This window comes from Melospiza georgiana, chromosome 6 (assembly GCF_028018845.1).
Source record: "Melospiza georgiana isolate bMelGeo1 chromosome 6, bMelGeo1.pri, whole genome shotgun sequence".
NCBI classification, from domain to species: Eukaryota; Metazoa; Chordata; class Aves; order Passeriformes; family Passerellidae; genus Melospiza; species Melospiza georgiana.
In genome coordinates, this window is record NC_080435.1 from 30429037 (window position 1) to 30453753 (window position 24717).

Sequence of the window (24717 nt, forward strand, 5' to 3'; positions counted from 1 at the left end):
CCACTGCCACAACACCAGGGAGTTCTCTTGGGTAACACAGACACAGGTTAACACCTGGACAAAACTTGAAGTACTGATGATTGCCATGCATCTGTATAATGGGTCCTTTTTGTTTCTTTGTGGGGTTTTGTTGTTTTGTTTTTTATTTGTTTCTGGTAACTGGTGAAAAGCCGTTGGTCTCGTATGCTAAGAAAAAAAAAATCTGTGTCACTTTGTCTTTATCCTCACCAGTGTTACTGTAATCAGGTCATGATCCATGTTATCAATGGTCCAAATGGGAAAGGATGGCTGGTTGCTGCTGGGTACTTCCCAGCATCATGTTGAGGTGTATTTGCAATATCCTGGCTTATTTAATGTAGTTGCTAAAAATATGAACAGCCTCAGCATTTCCTACTGCTTAAACTGGATCATGAAACTACCTGGGGAATTTTATATAAGATGAAGACCTATTACCTAATGGTTTTGTACAAGTAGGTAGGAGGGCTTTATTCAAATATAGATAGCTCTGCCTAAGTAATTTTCTGCATGTTATAATTAAATAACTCAGTGGCAGACGGCCCAGACGTTGGAAAAGACTGAATGGAGCCTACAGTATTACATGCTATTATCTATCAACAAACAGGTTAAGCTTGCTCAGAGGCAGCATTTTATAGGAATTTAAAGGTGCCTTGTTGAAACATGATCTTTCCTTCAACCAACGCTCCCCTCTCTTTTTCTATCTCCTTCCCTTTCTCTCTTCTTTTCCAAACTTGACAGAATCAAAACGCCAAAAAGTAGATAGCTATTAATAAAGTACTGGGAAGCACAAGGATGCATTTTGATCTTATTTGTTTTAAACCGCCAATCTCAATTTGGTTTTGTTGAGATTTAATTTTGCTCTTCTGTAGCTGGGTATTTCATGGTTTGGCTTAAGGCCTTTTTTACAAAGCAGAGTGTTTTAGGCTATTAGCATGCAGTGCATGGATGTGGTGGGAAGGTGTCTGTGCCCCCAGTTCAGTGCAGAGCCAAGTGTTGAGGGAGGAGAGTGCGAGCTAGGACAGAAAGTGCAACACTGGCATCTCCTGTGGGTTTTAGGAGACATGCCAACACAACAGAGATGTGCAGAAAGTTTCTTTGCCTAAGATGTGCACACATTTGGAGGAGATGCAGTTAGAAATGGTAGGTATTGTCTTTACAAAAAAAGAAGACTCTTGCAGCTGAATGTCCCTCAGTTCACAGAGACTGGTGTTGTTTTCCTTTTCAATACCCATCAGTTATTTTGGGTATTGAAAAGGAAAACAATGCCAGTCTCTGTGCTTATATCTTGGGCTAGTTTATCTATCATTTTGTTGTCCTTTCTGTCCTATAGGAAGTCTATACTTCCCATTTTATTGTCCCTTTTTGTTGTTGCAACTTTTCTTCTTGTGCCAGAATTATCGTCCCACTCCTCCCTGTCCATCACTGCTAGTCATCTGTTCTTTCCAGCCAGTCACGCTCAGGCAGTTGGGGTAAGAGGGAAATCTAGCAGGGCTCAGGCTCCTTTCTGGCAGAGGCAGTGCTAAGATGACAGAGAAGGCTACCTGTGCCTGCAGGAGACACTGGGACATGCTGTTCTTTGCATCTAATGCTCTTTTGTCTGATGCCACTTATGAAAGCTGTGATTGAAGCCGCTATTTAAAGATGAGAGTTTCTGTTTGTAAAATATGAGAGAATCAGTAAGTTGCCATCCAAGAGACAAAGTATGGCTGCTCATCCTGAAGCCTGGGGATGTTTGACTTTGGTTAGTGGTAAAATCAACAATCCTTGGGGAAAAAAAATAAATCCAAGTAACTAAAACCTCACATCAGGAGCTGGAATTCTTGCAGAAGGAGTTTAATAAAAAGTTTAAGTGCCTTATGTTTTCTAGTTCAGTTCTGAAGTCTTCACTGCTGGTTGATCTAAAAGTGATTCAATATTTGGCATTATGCAAGATGAGATTGTCTTTTACTATGTCCAGCAAAGCTGCTTTTCCTCTTCCAAGGAAAATGGACACAACAGCTTTAAATGGGGAAAACCCAACAGTTTCATGTTCATAAGAGCACAGAAACCTCATTTGATGCCTGTTTTCAGCAGAGGGAGGGTTTAATTGCTTTTACTATGATTGCCAGTTAGTATAAGTATTTTTAATGACTTTCAAGTGTTTCTGTGTTAGGTGAAAGCAGGAAACTGCTAAACTCAGCTGGAAGTGAATATTCAAGTAGTTGTCAGAATAAACTGGAAGGATCTATCTGAGCAGGCTGGAGACAACAAATGAGTGCTGGAGTGCCTTGGCTTGACTTTTCACCTTTTGCCTGTAAAAATGAATCTCTGCAGTACCTGGGATGGTGAAAGAACATTCACAGCTACAAGCTACTGGTTTAGTTAGTTTTATTCTTTTCTGTAGTACCTTCTTAGAAGAAGGACAGAGCTTCTGTTGGAGTGTAAGGTGCCTTATGTATCATTCAAAACTGCAGCCATGGCACTATAGGAGGGGGTGCAACTGTTTATTTTCTGTGTTACATCTCTCCTCCCTGAAATGGACATCAACTATAAATATAAGGCTGTGATTCATGTTATCCCCTGAGATGCAGCCTCTTGCTAAAGAGGTTACCACCTTTGGCAGCTCATATTTTAGTTTCAATGCCAGCCTCTTGGCCATCCTTTTAGTTTCAGTGCCAGCTTCTTTGCCCCATCATGCCCTTCAGTGTTTCTAGGAATGGGGCATCTGCCACCTCTGCCTTGGTAATGTTGTCAATGAGTGAAGAGTTAAGTTAGTCTGGCTCTTTAGGACAGATAAACCCAGTTAATGGCTGCCTGGTGAAAGGTACAGGTCTACCCATGGTTCTCCTTTTTCCTGATGAATCTGCAGTGTAAATCGTGGTATTACCATTATCTTAACTCTCTTTGAGCTGTTGTGTATGTTTTGCACTTCCCGGGGAAAAGGAACTTGGTAAAAATTTCAGCTTTTCAGCAAGGTATCGTGATAAGCAGTCCCTGAAGATTCATGTGACAAAGACAATCACAGTTGATATTTCTGTCTGTCCCAAGCATAAATGTGGGTCTGAGCTTAAAATTAAGGCAGAGGTGTAGTTTGCTGGGCTGACAGACCATACTGGGGACTTGTTGGAGGAACAAGAAAACTGTGGCAAGCCTTTTAGATACAGAGTCTGAACTAGAGTTAACCAATAAAATTTAGGGCAAACATATGGGGGTTTTGGTGTTTTATTTGTTGGGAGTTCTGTGTGTTTGGTGGTGGTTCAAAGGTTTGCAGGTGTTGTGCTGCTTTTAGGGCACTTAGATCTGGATGTAGGAACCCAATCCATAGTAGGTCTTCCAACCTAGTCCTGCTGAAAAGGAGCTTTAGGCAGCTGCTGGCATGATCCTTCTGTTGTGTGATAGCATCACTCCCATGAAAACTGCTGGGGCTTGGGATAGTACTGTTAATGTTCTTTTATTCATTCTAAGGAACTTTTTAAAATATATTAGCATCCTAAATGATTCTGGGTTTATATTCCCAAGGGATTCTTAGGAGAGAAACAGGTGGTGTATGACAGCTTCTCAGTGGAGATTTCTTTGACATGTCAAGGGACATACTAATATTTATCTTTATGAAATAGACAGCCTTCTTGCATAGACTGATCCCTTTTTTTTTTTTTTAAAGTTTAGGAGTAGTAAAATGACTATTTCTAAAATGCAAACAGTAGAAACTTAGCAAGGGCTATTTTTGTTTTGGACTGTGGTTTTGGCACAATAATGACAAAAATATTTGTCATTATTTTGTTATAGTATATTGTGCTCTGCCATTTTTGTTGCAATTCTTCTATTAATTATGTGTTATTAAGAGTATCTTCCCAAATTAACTAGGTAAACTTTATAGAGACTAGTTATTAAGTAATCTAATTTTAGTGTCATGGGTGTTCCTAATATTGTTTGAAAATTCTTGGTCATGAACTACTTAATATTTTATTACCAGTGTATAGTGCTTGTGAACTCATTCTTTGAGGAGATTCTGTAGAGTGAAATGAAAAGAAAAAAAAAATATATGTATCAGCAAAGCTGCTTTTACATAGTGTTCTTCATTAAACAAGAATTGTTTTAAGACTTGTATGATGATCATTAGGAGACTTTCAGAGCTGGTGCTTGGATATTGCCCAAAGTTTGCAAATCAGTGCTATAATGACTGACTTACTTATTTAGTAAGAATTACTACCACATGTAATGAAGACAAATGCAGTAACTTTGTAAAAATTCCAGCTTTTTAGCAAGGCATCATGATAAGCAGTCCCTGAAGATTCGTGTGATAAAGACAGTCGCAGTTGATATTTCTGTCTGGATTTTTTACAAATTCAGCTTCACTGAGAATAGATTTCTGTAGAATTTGAGAATGTTGATGATGGTTCTCATTATTAAAGCAATCTGTTTCATGCTTACATCCAAAGAACCTACTTCCCAAATTAAAACTGTAGAGCCTAATTCTTGAAGCTCCAGGGAAAAACCATTTTTAGTTAATGTCAGATTCCAGAGAAAGCCAAAATTGCTTTGAATTGGGATGTCAACCATTCTGTGTGTCTGCATGGTTTCCATTGACTTTGTTTAGGATTGCATAGGGCACTTCTGAAACTGGGCATTTATAGCTCTGGAAATTTCAAGACCATTGCTTTCAGCTGTCAAAGAGCAACAAATTTGTGTGCAGCCACAGTCTTTGCCCAAGTGATGCATAAGCATTCACACAGTGCTTTCTGATGCTATGTGCTGTTGGCTTATTTCTACTCCCACTATTTATTGTGGTGCATGTGACAGTAGAGTTTTATATCACCTGGAGTGTTTTTTCAGAGATGGGATTTTCTTACACAGGTTACTGGTTCTTAAGATTAGGGTCCGCACTCTCTTCTTACTCTTCTGCCCTATTCATAAATGCTTCCTAGCTGATAGCAAAAGTGGATTTGCAGCTCTCTAAAAAGGAGAGGACAAGCCTGGATGTGTGAAATGTGTGTATTTATGAGAATTTGGAAAATGAGGAGAATAGATGTTGCAGTCTCCCATGGAGCGGACAGATGACAGGGTCATGTACCTGATACATTTATTTACTTTCCTGCACAAGAAGAAAAACATCCTCAACAGCAACATTTTACTGTGACCAGGCTGCTGCCAAGGCACTGCTTAAAGTGTGTGGGCTGTCGAGTCTGGGGATGAAACATCTGCAGTTCAGCTCCTTCTGGAGCTTAGTGAAAGGAGGCTTTTGTACCATAGTGGATTTATTTTGGCTCTTATCACAGCTGGGTTTGTTTAGTATGTGCTGAACCTTGTTTTGATGCTCTTGAGTTAGGTTAGTATACTATTAGCAGCGGCTGAGGAGCAATCTCTTAGTTTATGCTGAGAAGTGAGAAATGAAGGTTTTGGACTACTATAACATTTATTTCAGAGAAATGGCTGTCTCTGGGTTTAGTGTAAGAGGGCAATTTTAGAGGAATGGCTGTCTCTGGATTTAGTGTGAGTGCAGTTTTACAGGAATGGGTGTCTCTGGATTTAGTGTAAGAGGGCAGTTTTAGAGGAATGCCTGTCTCTGGATTTAGTGTAAGCACATTTTTACAGGAATGGCTGTGCTGTCTGGATTTAGTGTAAGAGGGCGGTTTTCACACCGGCAGCACCTGAGGGTCTCTGCTGCACAGGTGGTGTAGCATATCAGCTGCCTGTCGCTTGTTAATGTCAGGGAGGAGCTTCAGTGGTACTTGTTGGTCATTATTGAGATAAAAGGAGAGTTTGGGTTTGTTTGTTTTTATTTGAATTGTGGAGAGGTGACATGTAGGTATTATAGAACAACGGGGAAGACAGCAAGCAGGGAAGGCCCTACTGACAAGTGTTACTGAATTGCTTATTAACTACATCCTGAAAAAACCCAAACCAGTGACCGAGTGGAAGGTAAGAACTTGGATTATGTCATGAATTGTTACGCAGCTAGTTTAATTATCAAACCAAATTGTTTTCATGCTGCTTTTATTCACATTGAGCAATAACTTGCTTTAGGAGTGGATTATCTGTGATCGTTGTGTAGTTGTGAAGTGAGGTGATGGCACCAAGTTTGCCACTTAGTACTGCTTTGTAAAGAAAAGAGCTGAGCAGGTCCACATACCAATCATGTAAGCACTTGCTGCCAGCTTCCCTCTGCTTATGGACTGAGAATGAAATCTGCTTAAAACTATTACCTCGAGGACTTTATAAGTTTTGTAGAAGGAAAACAAAAGAAAACAATAAAAGACTGTGGTAGAGCTAGGACATTTTTCTGCTATTCTTGCCAGTTGTTCCAGAAGTGCTGTTTGCCAGAAGCTATTTATTAAGTCGTAATGCATGTATTATTTTTTTTAAAGACAGTGTGGGATGAAAATTTGCGTGGTGGGTGGTCACAATATTTTTTTTTCATATGCTTGTGGTTTTAGAGTATTCTTAATCATCTGAGTTAAAACTGTATATAAGTGTAAGTTGGTAAAAATTAGTACTGTAGATAACAGTACTGTAGAGCCTCTTCCATGCATGCCTTCCCTGTAGTTTCACAGTAATTATTTTTGTTTAGAGGTGTTGGAAAACTTTATTTTGTCAACTTCCCATTTTATAGGCCTTTGCTGCAACTTGATTCTCAAATTACAGTGACTTGAAAGTTCAGCATGCAAATTTATGGAAAGAGATATTTACTCTGTGATACTACAGTAGTTTTTTTTCTGTTACTGTACTATCTGATGAGACTTTCTTTTTTGTATCCTTCTCATAGGATGTAAAAATCCTTTCCTGGTTATTAATGCATCTGTATTTGTTCTTTTCCAGAGATATCAGCATGAATAACATCACGAGACTACCAGAAGATGCCTTCAAGAACTTTCCCTACTTGGAAGAGCTGTAAGTATTCTACACATGTTAAAGTTTTGCTGCAACATCATATGGCTGTATAAAGTGGAAGCTGGGTGGAGAAACATTGTTAAGTTGAGCTGTGAACAGAAAAAGCAATTATACTTTAAAAATATATTCTTGTACGTGTTTGGAAACCAGGACAGTAAATGCTACTTACAAGGGACTTTTTATAGTGATTATTTTAATCATGGCTAGAGTGATGACACTAATTACAGTGTTATCCAAAGATAACACAAGAGTTGTGTAATTACCATTGTTTCTGAAGGAGCTACAGTATAGCTGTTGCATAAGTTCCATAAAATAGGTGTTGCTTCATTTACTGAGCTGCTGGCTTCCGTTGTCCTTGTAGGCTGCAGATGCAATGCTCACAAGCCCATCCTGACCTATATCAGAAGTTCTTTGGTACAGGGCTGTTGGAATAATTGTTGCTTCTTTTTTTTTAATTTCTCTGCCAGAAATTTTTTCCCACTTCCCACCTTCCTTTTGTCCTATTCTCATTTTAGCTTTCTTTTTTATGTTTTACTTGTCTGCTACTTGGATTTCTGAATCCTTGACCTCATGTGCTCAGTATTTTGCTGAAGTCTTAGCGAAGATGCCTTGGCAAAGCTGAAGCATGCTTTCAACAGCATTGTCCTTAATTAGGTTGGGTTTCAGAGTCAGTACACAGGTTTGACATTCACTTACTGCTTTAAGTACTGTTGGGTGTCACGTGCTTTCTGTGTGCCTTAGAGTTTCCTTATTTGTGAAGAGAGGGTGAGGGTAATGGTTCAACCTGTGCAAGAGAGCTTTGAGAACTTCCAGTACTAAGCAACAGATAAGACAAAGCCCCTGCAATTTGCTTTGCCTCTCCTATATTTTCAGTGGCAAAGTAGGATTTCTTTTATTAAAGAGCATTTAAAATACAAATTAAAGCTGTCTCTATTTGTGACTTTGGCAAGATAGGACTGTGAATGCTGCTGCGTTGAGAGGTTTTTCAGTAAATCACCTTAGGGAAAGAACAGTTTTCCTAAAGGCACTATCCTTATGAGCTAGGCAAGTTCTTCTGACTTCATAAAGAAGGAAACAAATGAAAACCATTTGTAGAGGGCAAAAGACTAAATGAACCCTGTAGCAAAACTGCAGATAAAGCCCTGAACCCTTTGACTCTGGTTATCTGTTATAACCAGTACAACCACTGCACCTCACTGGAACAAAGATACTGAGAAATTGGTAAGAGATGGATTGCTTGCTTCTGAAGAAAGATTTGGGTTCCTGAAGGTTGCTTCTTTGCACTTGTCCCTCACTAGTTAGTCTAATAAGGTGTTCCACCTCTCCTTAGAATTTTGGTCTCACACCCTGATAACGTAGCACTAATTACTAATGCATTTAAATAACTCCATTTTACCTGGTTCTTAAATAGTTTTGACTCAGGTCAGTACAACTGTGAAGTGCAGTTGAGTTGATTTATGCCAGAGAAATTGTGTGTGATATATCTCATTTCATGTTTAACAGGTTCTGGTTTATTCCCTCTGATTTAAAGTATTGCTTGTATCTGTGATATAAGCAAGAATGCTTTATGTAGAAAAATAGATTTTCAGATGGTGCTTTTGTGTAATTGACAGAATTTAAGAAAGGCTCTATGGCATGAGTAGTCAGCTGGAAAAAAAAAGAGTGGCCTAGGAAGGCTTGGTTGGCTTCAGAATATATACTAGCAAACATTCCATATGTGCTTTATAATATGTGATTCTGTATGTCTGTATGTTTTGTTAGACTAGATCTGTAGCCCACTTTTTAAATTTTAATTCTTTGTAAGCATGTTTCACACAAGAAGTTGAAAAGCCCAAACAAGTCTGTTTTTCCAACTTAGGTGACTGTGGGAGACTTCATTTTCTTTCCCCAATAAGTAATTAAGCAATAAAACCTAATAGGTGGGTGTTATTGTGTAACTTCATAAACCTTGGGGTGCGTCAGGAGATAAAGAGGAAGGGCAGAGTCTTCAGCCCTCATCTGTTGTGCTTATTGCCTGAGTGGCCATTTGCTACATGTACCTCATTGTCCCCCTAAATTTCCGGTGTTCAGTTTAAAAAAAATAGGCTAGCATTAAGCTCAGAATTATGTGTGAACACCAAGAAGCTTTAAATCATTCTTAGCATGCTTATTTGATGTGTTAAAGCAACTTCTGGGAAAAAAAACAAAACAAAACAAAACCACAATTCCAAATTCCCTTGTTTCAGTTCAAGTTATTCTTAAATGGGAATATAATGAAGTAAGTTCAAATGAAACAGCTTTCCTCCTGAATAGAAATGTCCAGCAGCAGATATGACAGGTTTCTGTTTTGTTCTCCCTGTTCCCTTTTCTCTATGGGAAAGGGTACAAAAATGTTTCATTCTTTAATTTTGCTGGTTATGAGCAGGAGCAACTGAACTCTCATACTTCCTTCTGTACAACCACAGTTTTTCCTTTGTATGATTGTCACAGTTTTTTCCTGGCTTTTATTTGTAGCTGAACAGGTCCAAATTCTGTCTGCCAGGCCCCAGCAAATTTTTGCTTTTTTTGCTTTTTCAGTGCGCTAACCTGGGAGTCAGTGTCCATGCCAAAGAAAAGTGATTTAAAGAAAAGACTTAAAGTGGTGTTGGAATGTGTGCTAAAAGTGACTTTTCATTGAGAAATTCTCCCAAGAATTACACTAAAGAAAATTAAAATCCCACAAACTAATGGGAATGCAGTAAGTACCCACACCAGCATGCAGTCTAGTGGGTGTCCATCAAGGAGACAGCCCCAGACACCTTTATCTTCATACCATGCCATAGCCCTGCCACTGTCAAATGCTGTGTTCAGTTAGCCCTTGGCAGAGTTGGCTAATTAATGTTGCAAAATAGTATCGTAGAATTTAATGGAATGGAAATAGGAGACAATTAGAATGTATTATTTAGGCAACTGAGTTACATGTATGGAGAGGCTGAGATTAAAATGTTCAGTAGGAGCCATTTGAAATGGGGGTTGTCATTTCTTCAATGAAATTATTTGGTAGTCTGCAGAGGCTTCAGAGGATCATTTTCCAAATCCTGAAAAGAACACTAGTGGAAGAAGCAGAGCACCAGACTTGGAAAAGCTGGCAGCTCAATTCAGAAGTACCTTCTGCATCACCAAAGATAATTGGGTGCTTCAATTATGCATCCCAGGCTGGTTTCAGATGTTCTGGATTATCCAAGACACCTGCACCAGACTGACAGGTGTGACACAGATGGGAAACCAGTGGGTGCTGTGAATGGCAGTTTTGGGGCCAGGTGGAAGAGGACATCTGGAGCAGCACTAAATGGCCATGTTAGGGCAACTGACTCCCCAGCAAAGACCAAATTTGCAGGAGCAATCTGGGATTTTGTAACTTTGAGGTGATGTGCTATGGCAGCATTGTTCCCATCACAGGTACAAGCCAAGGGCTTTTGCCTTGTGCAGGGACAGGATGTGCCCGTTGGGTTGAGTGCTCCGTTCACAGCCCTGTTCCCAGGGTCATCACGCGTGTCCCCGCAGCACACTCACCAGATGGCAGCAGGAATGAGCACTGTTTATAAATGTTACACAAATTCTCCCTGTCTGTGTAACTGATACCCATCTGGAAGTCATTTGCAAACTATTGGAATGGCAATGGTCAGAGTCAGGGAGAAGCAGACCACCAAGGGTTTTGCCTTAGCAGTTAATGATGTGTATTCTTCAGAAAATGCTAACATAAACATGCTGGAGCCTTAAACATGATATGGAAACTAAAAATTCTTGAAGAACTTGGCTGTGGTTTTCTAACCACACCTGAAGTATTTATAGAAAGCTAGAAGAGGAAAATATAACTAGATAATGCAGTGTTTTTAGAAAGTAGAAACCATTTTCCGGTGTGAATTTTTAACTAGAACATCCAGGTTGTGTTATGTTTTGATGGCCTTTTTAAAAGGTGGCAGTCCCTTCCAATATGTAAAGTTATCTAAAGTAGTTTGAAGAATTTTACACTTTATTTGTTAATTATCTACTAGATTTAATTAAAAAGTCAGTCTCTTATTGAGGAAGGCAAAATTAAAATTATTTTTATTCTTGGCCAGTTTTCTAGTCTGTCTTCAGAAACTTGAACCACTCCAATAATGCAAAAGTATCTTTGACTTAATGACCTTTTAAGCTTGTTTTGATTTCCACTCTTAACCCTTTAGAATGTTGTGATCTTGTTTGCCCTGCACTCATGGGCAAGATTTAGATGATCAGCTTTGAGCTGTGTGTCTGCTGGTCCATGTGAGAAGCAGAGGACTACAATCTGTTCCTTGTCTGTCTGTGGGTTACTTGTGACAGAAAGATGTGATTATCCAAAGGGAACACAGGTAATTTCCCAGCCAGTCAGCCCTGAGCTTCTCCTGCAGGGGTCAGGGAGGAGGGTGCTCTCCACTCTTGGACTGTTTGGTTTAAAAACCATATCACAGCCAGTAATGCTGCAAGGAAAGGAATCCTTCCTGAAAGCACCAACAGACACCAGGGCTCAGTCAACTTCTAGATGTGTACAGATACCAAGATCTGTTGTGGTTTTGTTTTTTGCTCATGCATGATATGCAATAGTCTCTCTCCTGTGATGCTACCTTCAGATACTGTTTGTTTTATCAGGCAAGGGCAAAACTTTCTTATTTAATGGCTGGTTGAAAATAGTTGGGGAAATAAGTAATAAAAGGAAGAGTTAGGTCAGTAAAAGTCTTCTCTTTTCTGAAACACAATGCTAATCTGCTTTTTGAGAAATGAATAAACAGTGAACAAGAGACCACACACATGCAACTAATTTTTGCAAGAAAATAAATAGTGTGACTGAGTATTTGCTTGACTATTTAATTATATCCATGTTGATTACAAGTCTTAAGAGGTCTTGCTTAAATATCTCCAGAGTCTCTGCTCATGGCTTTTAGTTGACAAAGTATATTTTAGGAACATAAGGAATAATTAAAATGTATACTAGCAGTGAAAATGAGGTGGGTTTTTGCCATAAGGTTGTAATCAGGAAGTGTCTGCAAGGGAGATGTCTAGAGTTATTTTCCCTCTTGACTGCAGCTGAAGATGACCACCTGGCTGAAATGCCACAGCTGCTTATTTTTGTAGTATCTGTTTCAGTGTGTAATTTAGATGGTACCCTTCCTCCTAATTTCTCAGTCAGCACCAAGTGGTATCATTGCTGGACAGGGAGAGTGAGTATTGTGTCTTTTTATTACCTGGATTTAAGAGTAGGACTTGTCTTGGAGCTATGCCAAGGCTCAGCTGTTAGTTCAAGCGGCTGTGTCTTTTCTCACCTGGCTGTGGAACACTTGGTGGAAAAGCTTGCCTTGTCCTTCAGTGTCTTTCAAGAACAGTATTTTCAAGGTAGTGTGTGAATGTTGATGAGATGGTGCCATTCTTTTCTCTTTCATGTATGTGAGAAATCCCAAGGTTTATAGTTAGAAACTGGAGGTGAAGGACTTACTTTGAGTAGAAAAGGTAAGAATGAATGTTCATGTTGTCCTGATGCCTTGTGTTAGCTCACATGTGATAACAAAAACTGTGGTTAAACATCCTCTTATAAAACGGGCTGGCACAATTGGAGGCATTACTGCCCCATTGTGGAAACCCAGGGCACTGGGAATATTTCTCTCTCTGCTCTGGGGTGCCCTGACCCTCAGGGGAGCACTGACTTTGACCCTCATTCATGGAGAAAGTTTCCCAGACTTCAAGATAGACTGGAATCCACAAAAGTGTGAAATAGATTATAGAGAGCAGTGTAGGTGTATCACTGGGTGAGAAATACAGGTTTTGGGATTTGTAGTATGTTGTGGATGGAAGCAAGATGGAGGGCACAGGGTGCTGTCCTGGGTTTGTCCTTCATGCTTCTTCTTCCTCCTTCTTTATGGGTTTGGGTGGCATTTAGTAATTGGGCAGAAAAGTCTACAATGGGGGCTCTTTGGGATCAGTTATTGGGTTCAAAGGGAAAACAATCCAGGTGTCAGTTCTTAATTGGATAGTTTAGTCTTAAAAGATCTTGTACCAAGAGATTGTTGGCCATTTTGTGCCTTCTAATGGAAAGCTGCAGAACTCAGTAGTGTGACTGTTTTACTGATAAGAAATAATAAACACCTGAGTCTGAACATGAGCTACTGTCTCAAGCTACTGTCTCCTGACCCAGAGAAACCCACAACTGGAACCCCCACACCCCATCTCTGTCCATTCAGCCCCACCAGCAGAGTCTGAAGAACAGGAAGAGATCTTTCTCCAGCTGCTTTTTTACAAAGGCAGCCAGTGTAGATACCAGCTGTTGGTTCCTCAAAAAGAGCCATATGACTCAGTTTGGAAGCCAGTGAGTGCCCTTCATCGATCTACCAGCTCTGAGTATTTGGACAGCTGCAGGAGGTGATTTCCTCAGTTGATTCAGCCTGAATTCCAAGAGGTAAAATGTTAGTGAATAAAATGCAAGGGGTAGGTTTCTCATGTGGTAGCAAGTTAAAAGCCCAACTTGACCAGCCTGCTCACATTAGGAACGCTTGCTGCCTTGTGTGCCCTGCTTTACAGAGCTAGCAGCGTGTTGTAACTTGCCCCTTCAAATTCCAGTCAAGACAAACCTTTAGGCAAAGACTCCCAAGTAGAATTAACCACAGTCAGCTAAGATATTTTTAAACATCACTTACTTGGTCTGCATTAAATGCTAAATGATGTTTCAAAACATGTTGGCCAACCTGTGTTTAATTAGTGTTTTCTTATCTCTGGGAGTCCTAAATCAATTTGGTTCTGGATGAGTTTTAGTCCTGCTGATACAAGAATATTTCTGTAGCTTAGAAGATTCTTGCTCTGCTTGACAGCTGCATGTTTTTTCCTGTTTGTGGGGATAGATGCTAGTAGGTTGAGTAAATTCCATTGTTTTTTGGAAGATGAGGAAGTTCTTTCTTTCCAGTTTCTGTTTCTACATGTTAATTTCCAAAGTTGACATGGTTGTATATAAGGATCCCAAGACTGGTTATTCTGCTGCAAGTCCTTTTAGAGGACAACAAAACCTTTTCCTTGGCTGTAGTTGGTTTTTTTTGAGTTTCAGTGTTCTGCTCACATGCACGCACAGAGCAGCTGGCTTAGCAGCATGCCCTGAAGGCTGAACTTTGCCGTGTTACACTTCAAGACCAGTCTTACAAGCCTTATTTATTATGCTGCCTGAGTTGCCAGGCTGGGCCTGTCTGAAGGTATAAACCAGATAAGAAACTTCTGGAGGCTGAGCAGTAACTTGAGAAGCTCTTAAGCTCTCTCTCCCCAAGTAGAGATCTCCAAATGGTGCTCGTGCCATGCAGTCCTCCCTGCTTCTCCTTTCAGTTTCAGAAACCGGAGCGTGGAACAAAAGGGGGTGTGTGTGTGTGTGATATCAAGTAGCCAGTTTGAGGCCAGGGTCTCAAGAGTCATCACATGGGCTCTGAAAACCTTAGACAAAAAAGGAGAAAAAAATAAATCCTGTGTGTTGAAGGTGAATGCCTTATCCTCTGAGAAAGTAAGTGGGTATTTGCTGTCATCACAGTTTCATCACAGTAGGATGCTGTGTGTTACCATGAGATGTGGTGATGCCAATCTGTTAGCTCCTTTCCTTGCCTCTGCTTGGATGTTTGTGTTCTTGTATTTTTTTGTTAGCACAGAGTTATTCCTGGCTAATTAGCTTTGGCAGATGTTCTGGCACAGAAATAGTAACCAGATTCCTATGAAGTTATTTTTCCTACCCTTCTTATAGAAAAGTAAATTTCTAGATGATTCTGTTAAAATATTTGGTTGTATTTTAGCTGGAAAAAGCTAACAGTCAACCTAAGCTGAATCAAAGAATCATACTGAAAAGTACCTCAATTTCTCTAAGGTCATTAATTGTGAAGGTGACTGCATAACCTGTGTTTTGCATTTGCCCAATATGCATCTGAAGTGATTGGAAAACCAGTAACAAAAGTTTAATTGCCAAATACATGTAGACTTAAACTACTTTGCCATTTTGCAGTGTCACTTGCTATATGCATGGTCATTCAAAGATTTCATGCCTGGATAGGAGACAAGGCTGTATGAACAGACCAAAGCAACTTTGAGGATTTGCTGTATCAGCAGCAATTTTTTCACCCTCTCTTGTCTGACTATTAACATATTGATGATCTTGGAAACCTTCTGAGCATCTGGATAGCACTATCTGCTAAAATCACAAATCTGTAGTTAGTGGAGTTGTTGCATCCCAGTTGATCAAACCCAGACTTGGTGGCTTCCATCTCTGTCTCGGCTGTGCAGACTAGGTAAGTGAAATGCATTATTACCTGAGTGTTGAGATGGCTATCAACAGAAAAGTCTATCTGGCCTATGGTAAAGAAAAGCAAAGTTACCACAACATAGTACAAGATGTGCAAAGACAAATAGGGAGAGGAGAATGCATTTTATAAAATTTTTTCTGCATTTTGCTTTGGAGGTGAGAGGTAACAAAATTGCTTTCTGCAACAACTCAGCATTTCTGCTGCACACTAGGTGTTAACCAGTTTTCTAGATGCCGTGGTATTGTTGCTTATGTTTACAACAAATATGTCCATGTTAAAAAATTTATGCAAACTTCTGAGGGTTTTTGCTGCAGAATACTATTGAGAATACAAAGACCACTGGTTTCAACAACTTGTAGTGTATAAGAATTGTTTTGTGTTATTTCTCTTAGTGCATGTATTGCAGTCTGTGGGTTCTACTTTGAGGTCTTGCCCAAATACAGATACTGCTTGAAAATGAACGGATAGAGCATATTTTGCATGGTTATAAATGCTTGCTTTCCTGAAAACCCATTGCCATTTATTTTTCTGTTTTTGATAGTGCATGAAAAGCATTACCATAGAGCATATTTTGTCTTCTGGTAGATACTGGTGACTCTTGCTGACAGTTTAGCCATAGAAGTTATGAACAAGCTTTAGACTTTTTAATCAGTCCATTTCATTTACTTAGATATTTTAGCTTTTTAGACCAAAATGCATTTTGAAAACAAGTAATTATCTTAAAGCTCAGTAGAACTTTGAGAAAGCTGTAAATGCTAGAAAGGGAGAGATCATAACAAGAAGTAGAGTTGGTGCAGTTTCAGTGCTGTTGTAGTTACAGTTCTCTTTCTTCAGTCATGATGTGTCTTGGTGTAGTACTCACAATTTTATAAATAATGGTGGAGGTTGTGTAATACTAAAATTGCTGCAAGAAAAGGAGGAGACAAATGCATTTTCTATTAGTAGCAGGGAAGTAAAGTATCTATTTAGTTTTGGTAAATTGGTGTGGAGGAATTTGGGGTAACCTGGAGGCAATAGTTTGGCTTCCCAGCAATGCAGCAAGTCCCCAAGGGGCTGTTTGCTACTCCCAGATAAGCAAAGCCAGGTTTCGTCTGGAGACCCAGATTCCATTTCCCAGCTCCTCCTTTCTGCAGCTGCCCATCTGGGCTAGGAGCTGTCTGCGGAGGCATGTGCCCTCACCAGGCAGGGCAGCCAGCCCTGCACAAGGCATGCAGCAAAACCCTGTATTTTCCTGCAAATACGGAGAGACTGTTCCTCTCCTGTAGAGCTTTCAACCTTGATTAATAAATTATCATCTGTTGAGAAAAACAAAATTCTGTTCTAAACTGGCTGCTATTTTGGCACAGATGGAAACTGAAGCTCTTTCAGATTTGAGGAAACACTTGCTGGGTATCCTGGATTAAGTTATCTATGAGGCATCTCCAAAGATGACTTCTGTCAAGGGAGAACTTAAGCTAAAATTCAAGTTTGTATTTGGAAAACACAGAGAACCCAGTAAAAGTGGAAGGCATGTAAAGATAACAGAATAGTTCAATGTAAAACAGCACAAAAAGTAGAGTTTGTGAAAGTACGGGTGGAGAAGCAGTGCAGTGTTTTCCAATAGGATGAAAATAGGAAGGTAAAAGTTGGATAGCTAAAACTAAATGTTGGCCAGGCAGAGGAACAGTGATGGGTATGGGAGGCACAGGCTTGACTAAACCTTGAACTAGGAGTCTTGACTCTTACCACAAATCAGCTAATGTAGAAGTAAAAATAATAAATCAGATGTTTTATTATGACATGTCAGGGCTGCAGTCTCTGACGCTCTTTGAATTTGTTCTGTGTAACCATTATATTTTTCTCAGAGCCAAGAGAGACAAAAGGTTAGGAGCATACTACCAAGAGGAAAAGAAAAACCAACCCAAAATCCACATCAGAAACATTTACTGTATGAGCATAAGACCTTCAGAGGGATGGAAGGAGATGAAACTCTTTGCTCAAGTATCCTAGGGTTCACTACCATCTGGGATGCAGGACAAGGACAGAGGTTTCCAAGAGGTTTTATTGTGTCCTGTCATAACAAGAGTGATGCTTTTAATTGTTACAGGCAAAAATGTATCTTTGGAACACCCTCCCTGACTTTTGGAGCCACACCAGTGATTAACTTGGCTTGGTTAACATGCAGCTGGGTTGCCAGACTCATAATTGCAAAAAATTTAATTTCCCAAAGGAGAGAAAACCGTATTAGCTGCAGCTCAGTGCAAGGACCTAGGCTTGGTGTGTACTCTGGGAATGAGACATCATGGAAGTCTAGTCTTCAGCTACATTGCATCACCCTGATATCTGTAATAATGTGTTCTCCACATCTGGAGATGATTTACTGGGTCACTAAAATAATGATTAAAGGATATTGCTCGCCTCTGTATGACAGGCTTTGTTCTTTGTGTGTCCTATTCCGTTATCCTGCTATGCTGAAATTGAATTTGTAAGTTTGAATTTGTTGAAACTTACCATTAAAACACTCAATTTTTATTTTTAAAGTAAAAATAGAGGACTACAACATTCAATGCTAAGCAGTTACGAGAAAGATCCCTACTGTGGCCATGCATTATGTCTGGGACTCCACTGGAGAAACCTCCAAGGTTTAACTCAGATACACTAATTCCAGCTAGAAATAATAGTAGTAGTAGTAATAATAATAATAATATAGTAATAATAATAATAGTAATGATGATGATGATAATAACAGCAGTCCTTGTCAGAGTCTCCAAACAAGGGGAGCCAGGATAGAGTTAGTAGAGAAACTCATGGTCAGTGTGATACACATTTATACTTCAGATGATGCCTGCTGCTCTGTCCCTTGAGAAGTAAGAGATAGCAAAGGGTTTTGTGGCCTTATAGCATGGCAGGGCACTTTACACTTGTCTGTTTAATTCAATTTTTTACTGTCTTTGTGGGTGAATCTGTTTTGCAGCCCGCTGCCTTTTGGAGGAAGAGCTCTAATTAATGGTGATATGCCGTGGTTCAGTGGCAACAGGTGGATTTCAGACTAGATATCTGTAACCATTTCCACTCAGAATGAGGGGAAGGATAGAAACTCAGCCCATGATAGTGTAAATGTGGGGCTGCCTTAAGGTGCTGCTTTGCGACAATTGAAATTGTCCCACCATAGAGCAGCAACTTCCAGGGCTCTAGTGAGCCTTGCTGCAAGGAGATGAAAGTTGTGTTTTTTCTGTTGTGCTAGAGTTTTGGCCTTGGTAAAACTGTGATTTCCCTTAGCCCATTTAGAGATGTGTGTGTGAGAGAGAGAAACAGAGATGCTTTTAAATTATTTAATAATAAATATTTTTAAGACTTGCTGAAAGAAGGTAACATGGAAAACCTGACTGGATGATTTCAATGATAATTTATAATGCTGTATGTGTGCTATACTGTATGCTATTTATTTTTCAGTTCTCTCTTTAAAATGAACCTGGTTGTGTAAAGAAAAACATTTCCATCCTTCCAGCTGCTGCAGGGAAAATGTGTTGAGAGCAATGTGTGATATACTGATCTTTGCCTGCTTGGGAGCTGCACTTGAAACTTCCTCATGAGCAGCTCCCCAAGGCTAGGATGTGAATGATAAACGTGTGTTTGGCAAACTGATGAGTAAACCCTGGAACACTGCCAGATAGTGGAGAAATGGAAATGTAATTGATCACAAAGGTTGGGGTTTTTCTGTTGATTGGTTGGAAAAAGGCTGAAGAAGCAGGAGCTGCCTTGAGGAAAGCGGTGTCCTGCTATTTGAAGTCACACCAGTCTGGCTCTGGCTCAGCTGTCATTTGTTTCCAGTGCTCTCTAGGTTGTTGTTGGTGCCATTCAGGTTCAGGGAGACTGTTCAGCTGTATTTAGTTCAGCTTTTTTAAAGCTAAAGTAACAAGCCCCAGTCTCTCTGGGAGAGGGAGCAGATGCCTGAGAAGCCTCACACAGTGCAGATTAATGGGGAGCCTTGGCAGAGCTGCAGCCAGAGCTGCCTGACACATTTACCAGGGCGGCCACTCCTTGAGTTGTGTAATGTGTAATCATAGTAGTGTTTGCATGCAAAATGATGAAGTGCAACAGCCTCAGTTGAATTTTGTTTGATTTAAGGGTTTGCGTTATGCTGTTTCAAACACATTTTAACAGAACCGTGTTTTGCAGATTACTGGCTCTGCTGTAGAGACCCAGCATGTTTCATCAGTACTTCTTTCTGTTTACGGTGAACCTGTAAATCAGTTATTAGAAGGAAAGACATGAAATATTGCAAACTTCCCTCCACATCCCCCCAGATAAAGTTAATCAAGTGGATTTGGACAGCTACTGACAATAAAATGATTTTTAGGGAACTGTTTAGTTGCCATCTGGAAACTTCCATTAATGTTAAAAATTCGAAGTATTTGAAAAATCATGTCTCAGCTCTGAAATTTGCTTGCAGACAGGAGATTTCAAGAATAAGCATACATAGGTTCTTCTTATTTTCCTTCTAGTTTCAGAGCTGTTTGATTATACTCAAGCATGCAGGCGAACATTTTTCAGCAGTCAGCAGATGTGGGGGTTTTTTAAACATATTTGTAGTGATGTCAGAACAGCAACAGTTGGGGAGTGTGTGAAAATACCAAGACTAGAACCCAAAATCCACCTTAACAAGCAAGAGTAACAGTTTTCTAAGAACAAGTAGGATCTTCTGCTGTGACCTTCTTGTTCATGAAGGTATTCTTATCCTCTTCTCCCTTGGTTTATAAATATAACCATCTGCATTTGATAAATGGATTTAATAAAGATAACTAGCATCCACTCTATCAGGCACTAATTCTGTTGCAAGCAGATTTATGTAAGCATTAAGGGCTTTGGTAATCTCTTTTATGTAGTTAGAGAAGGAGATAAAAATGTAATAACATTGCTATGTTCTGGCAGGCTGATCCTTTAGGTGTTGCTCTTGTTACTTCCTTTGTTTGCCTCTTTGAAATAATGTTTTCCCTTTGCTGTGTCTGGCTTGCTTCACAGTGCCTTGTAACAGCAGGGATGGGTTTTGATATTCTGTAACCTTTGTAAAAGCACGTTGATTGTTTTTTAATTATTAACACTTATTGGATTGTACATAGTATTTCCATGGGTGATTTCATTGCACAACCTTGTCCAACGTTGCTTTTGCTTAACTGGGATATGAAACCCAAGTCTAAAACCAAATACTTTGGCTGAAACTTTTGCATCTTTTGTCAGTTATGGATCACCAGGTGTTTTGCATTATTGTCTTTACCCTTGATGAGATACTGCTATTAGCAGCTCAACCAAGGCTGGATCTGCTGGGCAAAGGAGAAGTAAAAGGTTGGAGAAAGAAAAGGAGTGGGGGAGAGGGGAAAGAGCTGTTTGGGAGCAGCTGTTTTGGCTGCTGCTTCTGCTTTCCTGCTTTGTATTCTGCAGCATCTCCCATCTTGATTACTTTTAATATCACATTGATCTTCATAATTTACGCTGTGTTAATGTCTAGCAGTCCAAATTTGAAACCAGCCACATTTTGAGAGAGAATCCTATTCCATTTCTCCCTGCCCAAAAAGAGTTTCCTTTCTTCAAAAGTTGCTCCAAATAGCTGACCAAAAAGATAAAATATTGCCAGTATTATGTCTTGGTATATCAACAGGTGTCCTATCAAATTTCAGCACTGGGTGAACATACCACTTGCTTGTGAATATTGTTTTCGTATTTGGGATTTTCATAGAGGCTTGTGCTGCTTTACTGTAGCATCTAGCATCTGTTTTTACTTAAGTTCATACTGTCTTTAGAAACTGCTGTATAGATTAAAAATACCTGGGAACCAGAGCCTGTTTCAGTGGAGCAATGCTGAAAGCCAGAGGACTGTGTTGGTAAATGCTTTCAAACCTAGCACCATAAGAAGGTTCTTCATCATTCCAAGGTGGGCTTTTTCTAGCACCTTTGCAAAAGAATATCCACAAGGCTGAGTAATGCATCCTCATTTTTAAAAACGTGCTGTAAGTAAAAGAACTGTTACAAACTTGGAAGATTGTGAATGTAGTATAAGTGAATGCAAAATGCATAATTGCTTTCAAGATTTGATATTGCAGTGATTTTCCTTGTTAGATGGCTGTAGAAGTACTGGATTTTGTGACTGAAATTATTATTGCAATTTTTTTCCAGGAGACTGGCTGGCAATGACCTTACTTTTATCCATCCAAAGGCCTTGTCTGGGTTGAAAGAACTCAAAGTTCTGTAAGTAATTGGGTTTTAGAGCTTCATAGCTTGATCTATGCTTTCTTAGTGCATAGCCAGACTGTTTACTAGTGGGCTGGAGGAAATTTTTTTGCCCTCTGTCCTCCTAAAGTAGAGCTCTCCTACTTTCTACTTTTTTCTTTACAAAGCTTGCTGCATGTGGTCAAGATGACAGTGATGAACTTGACTAAATTAGAATTACTTATTTATTTCTATTTATTTATTAGAACACTTATTTGTTTCTGAAGTATATCTTGTAGCAGAAGAATCAGAGGAAATATCCTGAAAAGGGCATGTAAGCTTTTGTTGTTCCCCACACCTTCAGCATATTCTGTCAGGTACCTGACATTATCAGGTGGTACTATACTTAGAGGTTTAATACACTGATTGTTTCCTACTGGCAATAGAAAAAATTGCCATAGCTTGATGCTTCTCTAGGTGAAAATGGCTTTCTATTAAAAAAAACCTTTTATTTTTCCTTCAGAAATAAGAATTTTCATGGCAGTTGTTTTTCCATAGCTAAGGATTAAAAAAAAGCTTTCTGTTGTTTAAGGTTTTAAAAAACTCAATTTGAAAACTACAGCATTCCTGATTATGTAAATACTTCCAGGTGCTGGCAGGGTAATAGGTGGTTAATTAAAGAAATTTTAAAAAATTAGCAGACCTTGAGGTTTTAAAGAAGAAAACCATAGACACTATTTCTAGAGTACAGATTAGGGAGCTGCCCATTTGCAATACTATTTAATACAATATGCTGTAAATTGAATGAAAAGTGTCAAAACTCTTGAAGACATACCCATTGCAATATTAACACTGGAGGTGCCTGAAATTCTGGCAGTTCTTGGAAAAACGTGGGACATGTCTCTTAATTAAAAGCTGTGACGTGAATTTTTACCCCAGTATGCACCAAAACTGAGTAAGATTTTATAAGGTCATTTACATTCTCTTTATAAAAGAACTCACATGACATACATTGTCCTGTAAGAGAATTTTGAAGAAACCCACAACAGTATAGCTTAATTCACCTTGGCCCAGGGATGCTCTGTTGTGACCACACTTCATAAATTAGTTTGTTGATACATTGTGTATTGATGCAACTTCAGGAAAAATTACAGGTTTGTGTGTTTTCTAGCATGTGGAAGATGATTCCACAAGAAAACAATAACATATCATCTCTTGTAGCAAATTTGTCCTAGTGTTGTTGTTTAACCTCTTCAGTGAGTTCCCAAGGGAATTTCAGCATATTGTGTCAGCTTGTTCTCTGCAAATTAATGCACTTAGTGAATGAGTTGTAAATAAAACTGAAATAGAACATTGTTTCATTGTTGCCTTTGGGGCATCTGGTCTTGGGAATTCTGCATGCATTGACATACACGAGAAATCTGGGAGACCATAGCAGGAATATGGCCTTTCCTGTTACCTATAGCTTTGATAAAGATGATTGTCCAGTTCTACTTTATTAACATAGTGGATTTTTACAGAACCCTCCAGAATAATCAGCTGAAGACGGTACCTAACGAGGCCATCAGAGGATTGAGTGGCTTGCAGTCCTTGTAAGTTGCCTTACTTTGCTTTTGGTTTGGGCTTGCTCTCCAAGTTCCACTTTCAGTCACTCTTGTCACCTTTGCTTCATTCTGTAGAGTTATGAACTATAATAATGTATGTGTCATAATGTACATGGGGTTTCTGAAAGTGCAATTGCAGCTGGAACAAAGTTTCACAATTAAAATTCATGAGGAATTTTATTTGTCATCTTTGGTGGAGTGACCCAAATGCAAAACTCTTTCAAAACTCCAACACCAGGTACAAGATTGCTGTGTGAATGCAGCAGTGGTGTAGTTAAACTCTAAACCCTCTTGCACATCCCAAGCTATTTGAGCAATTCTTAAATGTTGGGCAAAAATGAATAATGCCCAAGCCTGTTGTATTCAGAGCAAGAAAAGGGATTTCTGGGAGGAAGTATGACTTGAGACATGCAGAGTATTGGTTTTACAGAAAGGTGTTGAAATCTCACAGACAGTTATGAATACCTCAGCCCTGATTGCCAGTTGCACATGAGGTATTTCGTACGTGCTTATCCTATCTCATGGCTTATTATGTTTTATAAAGCATCTTCATCAGACCTTAATAGTTAGTTAGAGCTCTCTAGGTGGTAGATACCTATCACTGTGAGGAGGAGGAGGAGGAGGTGGGAGGGGCTGCAAAATATTTCCTTCTTCCCACTTACCTCCAGAGAGAGAGGGAGGGGGAGAGGGAGTGTAAATTATCTATTCTCTTTGTGCCAAAGTTCAGGTTTCTGGCCCAAGACCCTGTTTCTTTCAGATGATGCATTTTTGAAAAAAAAAAATAGTTTTTCAAAATAGATATGCAAACTATTGCACAACTTCAGCAAAGGTGCATTTTTGCATTCCCTAGTCTTGGATCTTAGCCCTGCTTGTTGCAGCTGCTTGGATATTCCAGTAAGGAGGGAATACAGTGTCCACATTTGACTCTTGTTTTAGTGTGTGCATGGAAGAGAAAAACCTTGATCTTGGTGCAAACACTATGCATTGTAATAAAAGCCCTTCAAATTGCATGATGAGAATAAACCTTTAATAATAATTTTAAACAAAACAAAAACAACTTCTTGGCTTCCAGCATTTCTTTGATGCCAAAAAGAGAAACTGCTTTAGTAAAAATGTTTGTCTGTCATCCATTTCATTTTCAGCAAACATTTTTTTTTCTATACACATATACAGTAATGTTTGTTCTCTAATTAAAGTTTAAAATTTTAAATCTCCAGTTGCTGAAGATGATATTTTTATGTGCAAAAGGGAAGGAACAAAATTTAAGAGAAAAAAGAATGAATGTACAAATTAAGTCATTATATATTTTTTAAAATCATATGTTTTTTAATATTTTTGACAAGATGACTGTGTTAGAGTTACTTTTAAAAAGGCAAATGTTTTCATTTTGAAAAAAATGATGATTATCTAGGCTTGCATAATGTAATCATTATAATCACTTGACCAAACATCCTTACAATTAAGATACAAGAGTAACAGTTTAAAATGTGGAGAGAGTTCCCTTTCTAGGAGCTTCATTGTTCAAGAGCAAATTATAAAATATATCATTTTTAGGATGGTGAAAAAGGAGGAAATGAGGTTAGTAAGTAGTAACAAGCTGCTTGTTACTTCTTTTTCTGAGGAAAAGCAAATTGAGATTTCCAGATAACTAGTTGGAAATAAGGTGGGCAAGTCCAGCCTGGAAGTCACTGGTGTCAGAGTCTCAGACAGTTGTGAGCTGGAAGGATCACTGCATCCAGCTCTCAGGGAATTGA

General features: G+C 39.2%; 1 protein-coding gene across 2 annotated transcripts in view; it reads left to right on the plus strand.

Moving 5' to 3' along the window:
• The window catches only part of LGR4 (leucine rich repeat containing G protein-coupled receptor 4), a 74324-nt gene that overhangs the window by 25306 nt on the left and 24301 nt on the right, over positions 1-24717 (plus strand). For both annotated transcript variants that reach the window (XM_058026753.1, XM_058026754.1), the window contains exons 2-4: positions 6814-6885; positions 21327-21398; positions 22880-22951. In XM_058026753.1, coding sequence (XP_057882736.1) covers positions 6814-6885; positions 21327-21398; positions 22880-22951 — 216 coding nt within the window. The remainder of the gene's footprint in view (positions 1-6813; positions 6886-21326; positions 21399-22879; positions 22952-24717) is intronic.